The following is an 11310-nucleotide window of genomic DNA, read 5'->3' as shown; positions in this document are numbered from 1 at the left end:
AATGCTAAAGGAACTTCTCTAAGTGGGAAACACAAGAGAAGAAAAGGACCTACAGAAACAAACCCAAAACAATTAAGAAAATGGTTATAGGAATATACATATTGATAATTACCTTAAACGTGAATGGATTAAATGCTCTAACCAAAGGACACAGGCTTGATGAATGGATACAAAACAAGTTACATATATATGCTATGTAAAAGAGACCCACTTCAGACCTAGGGACACATGCAGACTGAAAGTGAGGGGATGGAAAAAGATATCCCATGCAAATGGAAATCAAAAGAAAGCTGGAGTAGCAATGCTCATATCAAATAAAATAGACTTTAAAATAAAGAATGTTATAAGAGACAAGGAAGGACACTACATAACAATCAAGGGATCATCCAAGAAGAAGATATAACAATTATAAATATATATGCACCCAACATAGGAGCACCAAAATACATAAGGCAACTGCTAACAGCTATGAAAGAGGAAATTGACAGTAACACAATAATAGTGGGGGACTTTAACACCTCACTTACACCAATGGACAGATCGTCCAAATAGGAAATTAATAGGGAAACACAAGCTTTAAGTGACACAATAGAACAGATAGATTTAATTGATATTTATAGGACATTCCATCCAAAAACAGCAGATTACACTTTCTTCTCAAGTGTGCATGGAACATTCTCCAGGATAGATCACGTCTTGGGTCACAAATCAAGACTCAGTAAATTTAAGAAAATTGAAATCATATCAAGCGTCTTTTCTGACCATAACACTCTGAGATTAGAAATGAATTACAGGGAAAAAAAACGTAAAAAACACAAACACATGGAGGCTAAACAATACGTTATTAAATAACAAAGAGATCACTGAAGAAATCAAAGAGGAAATCAAAAAATATCTGGAGACAAATGACAATGAAAACATGACGATCCAAAACCTATGGGATGCAGCAAAAGCTGTTCTAAGAGGAAAGTTTATAGCTATACAATCCTACCTCAAGGAACAAGAAACAGCTCAAATAAACAATCTAACCTTACACCTAAAGGAACTACAGAAAGAAGAACAAACAAAACCCAAAGTTAGCAGTAGGGGAGAAATCCTAAAGATCCGAGCAGAAATAAATGAAATAGAAACAAAGAAAACAATAGCAAAGATCAATAAAGCTAAAAGCTGGTTCTTTGAGAAGATAAACAAAATTGATAAATCTTTAGCCAGACTCATCAAGGAAAACAGGGAGAGGACTCAAATGAATAAAATTAGAATGAAAAAGGAGAAGTTACAATGGACACCACAGAAATACAAAGCATCATAACAGACTAGTACAAGTAACTCTATGCCAATAAAATGGACAACCTAGAAGAAATGGACAAATAATTAGAAAGATATAACCTTCCAAGACAGATACAGGAAGAAATAGAAAATATTAACAGGCAAATCACAAGTAATGAAGTTGAAACTGTGATTACAAATCTTCCAACAAACAAAAGTCCAGGACTTTTGTTCACAGGTGAATTCACAGGTGAATTCTATCAAACATTTAGAGAAGAGCTAACACCCATCCTTCTCAAAGGCTTCCAAAAAATTGCAGAGGAAGGAACACTCCCAAAGTCATTCTATGAGGCCACTATCACCCTGACACCAAAACCAGACAATGATACTACAAAAAAAGAAAATTACAGACCAATAACACTGATGAATATGGATGCAAAAATCCTCAACAAAATGCTAGCAAACAGAATCCAACAACACATTAATAGGATCATACGCCATGATCAAGTGGGATTTCTCCCAGGGATGCAAGAATTCTTCAATATACACAAATCAATCAGCGTGATACACTATATTAACAAATTGAAGAATAAAAACCATATGATCATATCAATAGATGCAGAAAAACCTTCTGACAAAATTCAACACCGATTTGTGATAAAAACTCTCCAGAAAGTGGGCATAGAGGGAACCTACTTCAGCATAATAAAGGCGATATAACACAAACTCATAGCAAACATCATTCTCAATGGTGAAAAACTGAAAGCATTTCCTCTACAATCAGGGACAAGACAAGTTTGTCCACTCTCACCACTATTATTCAATATAGTTTTGGAAGTCCTAGCTATGGCAATCAGAGAAGAAAAATAAATAAAAGGAATACAAATTGGAAAAGAAGAAGTAAAACTGTCACTGTTTGCAGATAACACGACACTATACATAGAGAATCCTAAAGATGCCACCAGAAAACTACTAGAGCTGATCAATGAATTTGGTAAAGTTGCAGGATACAAAATTAATTCACAGAAATCTATGGCATTCCTGTACACTAATGATGAAATATTTGAAAGAGAAATTAAGGAAACTCTCCCATTTACCATTGCAACAAAAAGAATAAAATACCTAGGAATAAACATACCTATGTAGACAAAAGACCTGTATGCAGAAAACTATAAGACACTGATGAAAGAAATTAAAGATGATACAAACAGATGGAGAAATATACCATGTTCTTGGATTGGAAGAATCAACATTGTGAAAATGACTACACCACGCAAAGCAATCTACAGATTCAATGCAATCCCTATCAAACTCACTGGCATTTTTCACAGAACTAGAAAAAAAGTTGCACAATTTGTGTGGAGACACAAAAGACCCCGAATAGCCAAAGTAATATTGAGAAAGAAAAACGGAGCTGAAGGAATCAGGCGCCATGACTTCAGACTATACTACAAAGCTACAGGAATCAAGACAGTATGGTACTGGCACAAAAACAGAAATATAGATCAATGGAACAGGATAGAAAGCCCAGAGATAAACCCAGGCACCTATGGTCAACTAATCTATGATAAAGGAGGCAAGGATATACAATGGAGAAAAGACAGTCTCTTCAATAAGTGGTGCTGGGAAAACTGGACAGCTACATGTAAAAGAATGAAATTAGAACACTCCCTAACACCATATACAAAAATAAACTCAAAATGGATTAGCAACCTAAATGTAAGACTGGACACTATAAAACTCTCTGAGGAAAACATAGCAAGAACACCCTTTGACATAAATCACAGCAAGATCCTCTTTAATCCACCTCCTAGAGTACAGGAAATAAAAATTAAAAATGGACCTAATAGAAATTAAAAGCTTTTGCAAAGTACAATCAAGATGAAAAGACATTCCTCAGAATGGGAGAAAATATTTTCAAACTAATCAAAGGATTAATCTCCAAAATATATAAACAGCTCATGCAGCTCAGTATTAAAAAAACAAACAACCCAGTCCAAAAATGGGCAGAAGATCTAAATAGACATTTCTCCAAAGAAGACATACAGATCGCCAGGAAGCACATGAAAACCTGCTCAACATCATTAATTATTAGAGAAATGCAAATCAAAACTACAATGAGGTTCACCTTACACCAGTTAGAATGGGCATCATCAGAAAATCTACAAACAGCAAATGCTGGAGAGGATTGGAGCAAAGGGAACTCTCGTGCACTGTTGGTGGGAATGTAAATTGATACAGCCATTATGGAGAACAGTATGGAGGTTCCTTAAAAAACTAAAAATTAGAATTACCATATGACCCAGCAATCCCACTACTGAGCATATACCCAGAGAAAACCATAATTCAAAAAGACACATACACCTCAATGTTTATTGCAGCACTATTTACAATAAATAGCCAGGTCATGGAAGCAACCTAAATGGCCATCGACAGATGAATGGATAAAGAAGATGTGGTACATATATACAATGGAATATTACTAGCCATGGATAGGAACAAAATTGGGTCATTTGTAGAGACGTGGATGGATCTAGAGTCTGTCATACAGAGTGAAGTAAGTCAGAAAGAGAAAAAGAAATATCGTATATTAATGCATATATGTGGAACCTAGAAAAATGGTACAGATGAACCGGTTTGAAAGGCAGGTAGTGAGACACAGATGTAGAGAAGAAACGTATGGACACCAAGGGGGGAAAGTGGCAGGGCTGGGGGTGGTGGTGGGATGAATTGGGAGATTGGGATTGACATGTATACACTGATGTATATATAATGGATGACTAATAAGAACCTGCTGTATAAAAAAATAAATAAAATAAAATTCAAAAATTAAAAAAAATAACTAAAAATCCCCCAAACTTAATGTTGAGTGAAATAAGCATGTCATAGAAGATAACATAAAGTATGAATCTACTTATATAAATATAAAAATGTGCTTAAAATGAAACATATGATTTAGGTATATATTACACATACAGTTAACAGTTAAGGAAATGATTTTATTAAATTTAGGATGAAGTGAGATTGGAGGCTGTTACTGGGAAGAGGCACCCAATAGGCTTCCACACTACTGGTAATTATCTATTTCTTCAGATGTGTGTTGAGTATATTAAATAATTGAGGTATTAATTTTATTATTATTTTTAGATTGTAACTATACAATAATACCTGTTGAATATATGAAATATTTAACAATTCTTAAAAAGAAAACAAAAATGTATATATTTTCCCCATAAAAAAACCACTATAATGCAAGGAAAACAGCTTATAAAATTAAGGTGATCTGCTAGTAATGTAATTGCCTGCCAGAACAAAAATCAACAGTCTTTTAGAGAAAGAAAGTAGAACCAAAATTCTCAACATTACTACATGTATTCTCATCCGCCACCCCCCAAAAAAGCAGATCAAGAGATGACCAGAGGGTGGAGTTAGCAGACTTTAAAACAGTTAGCTGTATGATAAAAAGTAGATAGGAAAAAGTGGTCAAAATAGGTAATCAGATGTGAAATCTCAGTAGTAAAATGGGTTCCTTACAAAAGAAACAAATGGGCATTCTAAAATATAAAGTACCATATTGAAATGAAAAATTCAGTAGATCAGCTTTACAGAAGACTGAATTTAGCAGAAGAATCAGGGAACTTAAAGAAAGGTAAGTAGAAATTACTCAAACTGAAATAGAAGAGGAAGATAGAATGAATAAAACAGAACAAAGTGTTTAAGACTTGTGGACAATATCAAATCAGCCAACAAATGTGTAGAGTCCCAGAAAGAAAGGAAAAGAGACAAGGGAGAAAGGGAAGAATAAATCTTTGAGGGGATAATGTTAAAAATATTAAAAAAATTAATGAAACACATCAAACCACGGGTAAAAGAAACTCAGAGAATGCCATTCAGGACAAATACAAAGGAGATGATATTCAGCCTATTTTAGTCAAAACTACTGAAAACCAAGGATGAAAAGAATACATTTAAAAACCAGTCAGAGAAAAGGAACATATTACACTCAGGGGAAAAATCACTGATTCTTTTACTCTGTCATCTCCATTTTGCTGTTGAGCCTATCCAGTGAGACTTATATTTTTCAATTCTAAAATTCAATTCTACAATTGGCTACTACATTTTTTAGTTCTAAAGATGTTTACTTGATTCTTTTTTGTATCTTCTATTTCTTTGGCAAAGCTTTGTATTTTTTTCATGTTTCAAGTGTGTTTGTAATTTCTTGTTTTTGTAATATTATCTTTAAAAATCCCTTTCAGATAATCCCCCAATTAGTATCATTTCAGTGTTAGTATCGATAGTATCTTTCCCTGTTCAAGTTGAGACTTTCCTGGTTCTTGATGAGTAATTTTTGATTGTGTGCTAGACATTTTTGGCATTGTGTTATAAGACTCTGGATCTTATTCAAATCTTCTATTACAGCAGGCCTCCCTCTGCTAATACTGCACCAGTGAGGTATGGGTGGTGGTGGTGTTTACTCTCCACTGGGTACAGGTGGAAGTCTAATATTCCCAATCTTTTTTTCTCAGATGGCTGGCTAAAGTAGGATGGATATTGTCAAAAAAATTTCTGCCTTGCCAGGTCACCTCTTTTTCAGTCCTTTGAATGGAGAAAGCAGGTATTCTTGGGGCTACTTTCTGCCTGTACCTGTTGGTATTTCTTGGCTGCAGACTTTGTAGAGCTCAACCTGGACTATATAGAAGGCAAAAAGAAAACGCAGGGAACTTACCACAGTGTCAATCCTCAAGTTCTGAGAACTCTAGCTAGTCTGCCTTCTTCTCTCCACAGTTCCAGACTCTGCTTATATTTGTGTTATATATTATGCCCAGATATTTTAGTTATACTAAGCAGGGGCAATAGAATGAAATGCATCTACTCTATCTGGTACAAAACTAAAAGTCCTACTTTCATTTAAAAAATATAAAAATAATACAGTGCATGGACTATAAGATCTTTAAGGCTGCTGTTTTGATTTCTGTAAGTTACTGCTGTAAAGTGATGAAGGTGTGGTGACTCTACAAATGGAAAAATTGGGGAGGAATACTTTGTGTTTTTGTCTCCAGCAGTGACTGGATAGGGAGAGTACTGTGGTTTTTTGAGATAGGAGGTGTTTTGCTTTGAGTAAATCAATGTTAACATTTACCTAGAGCTGGTAGAATTAGGTTATGAAACGGGGCCTGCAGAGTTCCTGACCAGGCTGATGTTTTACATCTCTTTTGAGGGCTATGCAATTAACAGAGCAACTGTAGCTTCTTCCTTGTTAATTGGAATGCTACCTGTGTTTCCTCATGAACTCTCTGGTGCTGGTGTTTAACATCTCATACACTTATGCTGTATTTTCCCAAGTTGGGTGAAGGTCCTTCAAGAGAGCAGAAAATAGCTCCTTTACTTCCTCCTGTCCCTGCAGGTACTTAGAAAAGGGTCTTACACAATGTAGAGGCTCATAACTATCTGATAGGACTATTCCTTCTTCTGTGAGTCTGGTTAGCATCAGCTGCTTCTAATGTGCAGCACCTGATTTTAGAACTTGCAGACTAGGCTGTGGACTATGAGAGAGCACATCTTTCCAGGGCAGCCCTTTTTTAAAAAATTTTTTATTGAAATATAGTTGATTTACAATGTTGTGTTGGTTGTAGGTGTACAGCAAAGTGATTCAGTTATACATATATATATATATACATATACATATTCTGTTTAAGATTCTTCTCCATTATAGGTTATTAAAAGATATTGAATATAGTTCCCTATGCTATACAGTAGGTCCTTGTTTGGTTATCTACTCCATATATAGTAGTGTGTATATTTTAATCTCAAACTCCTAATTTATCCCTCCCCCCCTTTCCCCTTTGGTAACCATAAGTTTGTTTTCTACGTCTGTGAGTCTATTTCTAGTTTGTAAATAAGTTCATTTGTATCATTTTAAAAGATTCCACATATAAGCAATACCATACGATATTTGTCTTTCTCTGCCTAGCTTACTTCACTTAGTATGATAATCTCTTGGTCCATCCATGTTGCTGTAAATGGCATTATTTCATTCTTCTTTATAGTTGAGTAATATTCCATTGTGTATATATACATCTTCTTTACCCATTCATCTGTTGATGGACACTTAGGTTGCTTCCAAGTCTTAGTTATAGTAAATAGTGCTGCTGTGAACACTGGGGTGCATGTATCTTTTCAAATTATAGTTTTCTCCAGATATATGTCCAGGAATGGGATCACTGGATCATATGGTGACTTTGTTTTTAGTTTTTTAAGGAACCTCCATACTGTTCTCCATAGTGGCTGTACCAATTTACATTCCCACCTACAGTGTAGGAAAGTTCCTTTTTCTCCACACCCTCTCCACATTTATTATTTGTAGAATTTTTGATCATGGCCATTCTGATTGGTGTGATATGATATCTCATTTTAGTTTTGATTTGCATTTCTCTAATAATTAGTGATGTTGAGCATATTTTCATGTGCCTGTTGGTTATCTGTATGTCTTCTTTGCAGAAATGTCTGTTTAGGTCTTCTGCCCATTTTTTGATTGGGTTGTTTGTTTTTTTTGATATTGAGCTGTATGAGCTATTTGTATATTTTGGAAATTAAGCCCTTGTTGGTTGCATAGTTTGCAAATATTTTCTCCCAGTCCATAGGTTTTCTTTTATTTTTTCATTTTGTTTATGGTTTCCTTTGCTGTGCAAAAGTTTTTAATTTTAATTAGGTCCCGTTTGTTTACTTCTGTTTTTATTTCCATTACTCTAGGAGATGGATCTAAAATAATATTGCTGTGATTTATGTCAAAGAGGGTTCTGCCTACATTTTCCTAGGAGTTTTAGAGTATCTGGTCTTACATTTAGGTCTTTAATCCATTTTGGGTTTATCTTTGTATATGGTGTTAGCGAGTGTTCTAATTTCATTCTTTTACGTGTAGCTGTCTGGTTTTCCCAGCACCACTTGTTGAAGAAACTGTCTCTTTATTGGATATTCTTCCCTCCTTTGCTGTAGATTAATTGACCATAAGTGCGTGGGTTTATTTCTGGGCTTTCTATCCTATTCCATTGATCTATATGTCTGTTTTTGTGTCAGTACCATATTTTGGTGCAACTGCAACTTTCCCAAATCCATTGATGAGGTCTAGTAGTTTTCTGGTGGCATCTTTAGGATTTTCTATGTATAGCATCATGTCATCTGAGAACAGTGACAATTTTACTACTTCTTTTCCAATTTGGATTCATTTCATTTCTTTCTCTTTTCTGATTGCTGTGGGTAGGACTTCCAAAATTATGTTGAATAAAAGTGGTGAGGGGGGCATCCTTGTCTTGCTCCTGATCTTGGAGGAAATGTTTTCAGCTTTTCACAATTGAGTATGATGTTAGCTGTGGTTTGTCATAGATGACCTTTATTATGTTGAGGTATGTTCCCTCTATCTTACTTACTGGAGAGTTTTTATCATAAATGGATATTGAATTTTATCAAAAGCTTTTTTTGCAGTTTTTTAAAACACATGTTTATTGGAGTATAATTGCTTTACAATGGTGTGTTAGTTTCTGTTGCTTTTGCATCTGTTGAGATGATCATATGGTTTTTATTCTTCAATTTGTTAATGTGCTGTATCACACTGTTTGATTTATAGATATTAAAAAATATTTGCATCCCTGGGATAAATCCCACTTGATCATAGTGTATGATCCTTTTAATGTATTGTTGGAGTCAGTTTGCTAGTATTTTGTTGAGGATTTTTGTATCTATGTTCATCAGTGATACTGACCTGTAATTGTCTCTTTTTTTGGTGAAATCTTTGTTTGTTTTTTTTTTTTTTTTGCGGTACGTGGGCCTCTCACTGTTGTGGCCTCTCCCGTTGCAGAGCACAGGCTCTGGACTCACAGGATCAGTGGCCATGGCTCACGGGCCCAGCCGCTCCACGGCATGTGGAATCCTCCCAGACCAGGACAAGAACCTGTGTCCCCTGCATCGACAGGCACACTCTCAACCACTGCGCCACCAGGGAAGCCCATCTTTGTCTGGTTTTGGTATTAGGCTGATGGTGGCCTCATAGAATGAGTTCAGAAGTATTCCTTCCTCTACAATTTTTTGGAACAGTTTCAGAAGGATAGGTGTTAACTCTTCGATCCACCTGTGAAGCCATCTGGTCCTGGACTTTTGTTTGTTGGGAGTTTTAAAATTACTGATTCAATTTCAGTACTGGTAACTGGTTTGTTGATATTTTCTATTTCTTCCTGGTTCAGTCTTGGGAGATTGTACTTTTTAATGAATTTGTCCATTTCCTTTAGGTTGTCCATTTTATTGGTATATAGTTGCTTGTCGTAGTCTCTTATGATCCTTTGTGTCGGTTGTAACTTCTCCTTTTTCATTTCTGATTTTATTGATTTGGGCCCTCTCTCTTTTTTTCTTGGTAAATCTGGTTAAAGGTTTATCAATTTTGTTTATCTTTTCAAAGAAGCAGCTTTTTAGTTTCATTGATATTTTCTATTTTTTTTCAAGTTTCATTTATTTCTGCTATGATCTTTATGATTTATTTCCTTCCAATAACTTTGGGTTTTGTTTGTTCTTCTTTCTCTAGTTGCCTTAGGTACAGGGCAGCCCTGTTTAAAAAAGCACTGAGCTCAAGGAGTAGACCCAAGGTGGCTACTCAACCCACCTGGGGCTGTTTATTGAAGTCTCCTCCCAGGATCTTTGTGTTTTGGGATCACCTCACGATTTTAAGCCATAAATCAGAGAATTTATATTTTTGGTCCTTGGTTGCCAGCCATTCCTCCCTCCCCTGATGACTCCCACCTATCCACCCACTCTCCACCAATAGAATAAATATATTTGTTTAATGAATGTCCCTGTGGATGAGTGGGTGGAGGAAAAGAGAGGAATGGAATGGAATGGAATGAACGAACTTGGAAGCCACAAAGATGTCTGGAAACGCAGAAATTCTCATGAATTGCAAATTTATTGACTGAGGAGGCAGTGGGGTTGGGAGGTAGTTGCACAGAAACAAAGGAGGGAAAACTGCAGAACAAGATGCAGCCCCAGAGCTCAATGGCTTCGTTTGGGAGGATGAAGACGTGAGGGGTTGAGAAACATCAGTGCAATATCATGAGAGCGCTAAGCCCATCGGCGCCCACGGAGAACACCTCCAGCTCCTTCGTCTCCGTGGCGTCCAGGGGGCCTTATTTGCATGGCCAGGAAGGCGTCTGCTTCTGCTGGGTCTGATGGCAAACAGGGACGCCCTGGCTACCCCCGGAGCCGCACCCGGAGGAGCCGTCCCCGGAAGAGGCACCACTAGAGACGCCTCCGTGGCTCTGGCCCTGGACCTTCTGGTCGGAGGAACCGCCGCCGCTGGAGTTCTTCCCACCGGAACCTCCTCTGCAGCCTCCAGAGCCGTCGCTCCCGGAGAAGCCCCCGCCGCAGCTGGAGCCGCCACCAGCAGAGTGGTCTCCGCCGCCGGAGCTGCCACAGCTCCCGGAGGACTTGACGCCTTTACCGGAGCCGCCATCGGAACCACCGGAGCCGCCGTCGCCGGATTTGCCGCCGCCGCCAGAGGTTTTCCCGCTGCCCACTGCGGGTTGGGGGGTGGGCTGCTTTGTCTGGCAAGACATGTTTGTCTAAGGAGGAACGGAAACCTGGAAGGAAAGCAGAGAGCATCACTGGACCAGCTGCAAGAGGATGCTGCGGCAGAGGCAGCTGCATCTACGGCAACGCCCGTCGTCTTCTGAGCAGCGCTGCCTGGGCCAGGCTTGAGCTCTCTCTGACTGGATATGGGGAAGAGCGCTCAGCTGGGACTCCTAGGATTAGTGCTTTTAGAAAAAAGTTGTGTTTCCCCTGCGAAAGTCTTTACCAAGTTTTAAATAGCCCACTTAGTGGTGCCCATTTCTCTTTCTCTCCCAGCTCTGCTTCTGCCCTCTACTGTGTGATCTTGGGGCGAATGACCCACACTTTGCCTGTTTCCTCACTTCCTGTAAGATGAGATGGTTTGAGTATTTCACTTCTCAGTTCTCCTCTGATCCCAACACTGATTCTCTGAGTGCAAATATAAAATTACCACAA

At 37.7% G+C, this 11310-nt stretch overlaps 1 protein-coding gene across 1 annotated transcript; it reads right to left on the bottom strand.

The window, feature by feature from the left end:
* Positions 1-10295: 10295 nt before the first annotated feature.
* Positions 10296-10862, bottom strand: LORICRIN (loricrin cornified envelope precursor protein). Its single transcript, XM_060007552.1, has one exon. It carries the CDS (start codon positions 10860-10862, stop codon positions 10434-10436), a length of 429 nt encoding a protein of 142 aa, XP_059863535.1. The 3' UTR covers positions 10296-10433.
* Positions 10863-11310: the final 448 nt, after the last annotated feature.

The sequence above is a fragment of the Delphinus delphis genome, chromosome 1 (assembly GCF_949987515.2).
Source record: "Delphinus delphis chromosome 1, mDelDel1.2, whole genome shotgun sequence".
Lineage (NCBI taxonomy): Eukaryota > Metazoa > Chordata > Mammalia > Artiodactyla > Delphinidae > Delphinus > Delphinus delphis.
This window is presented reverse-complemented; position numbering and strand designations above follow the sequence as displayed.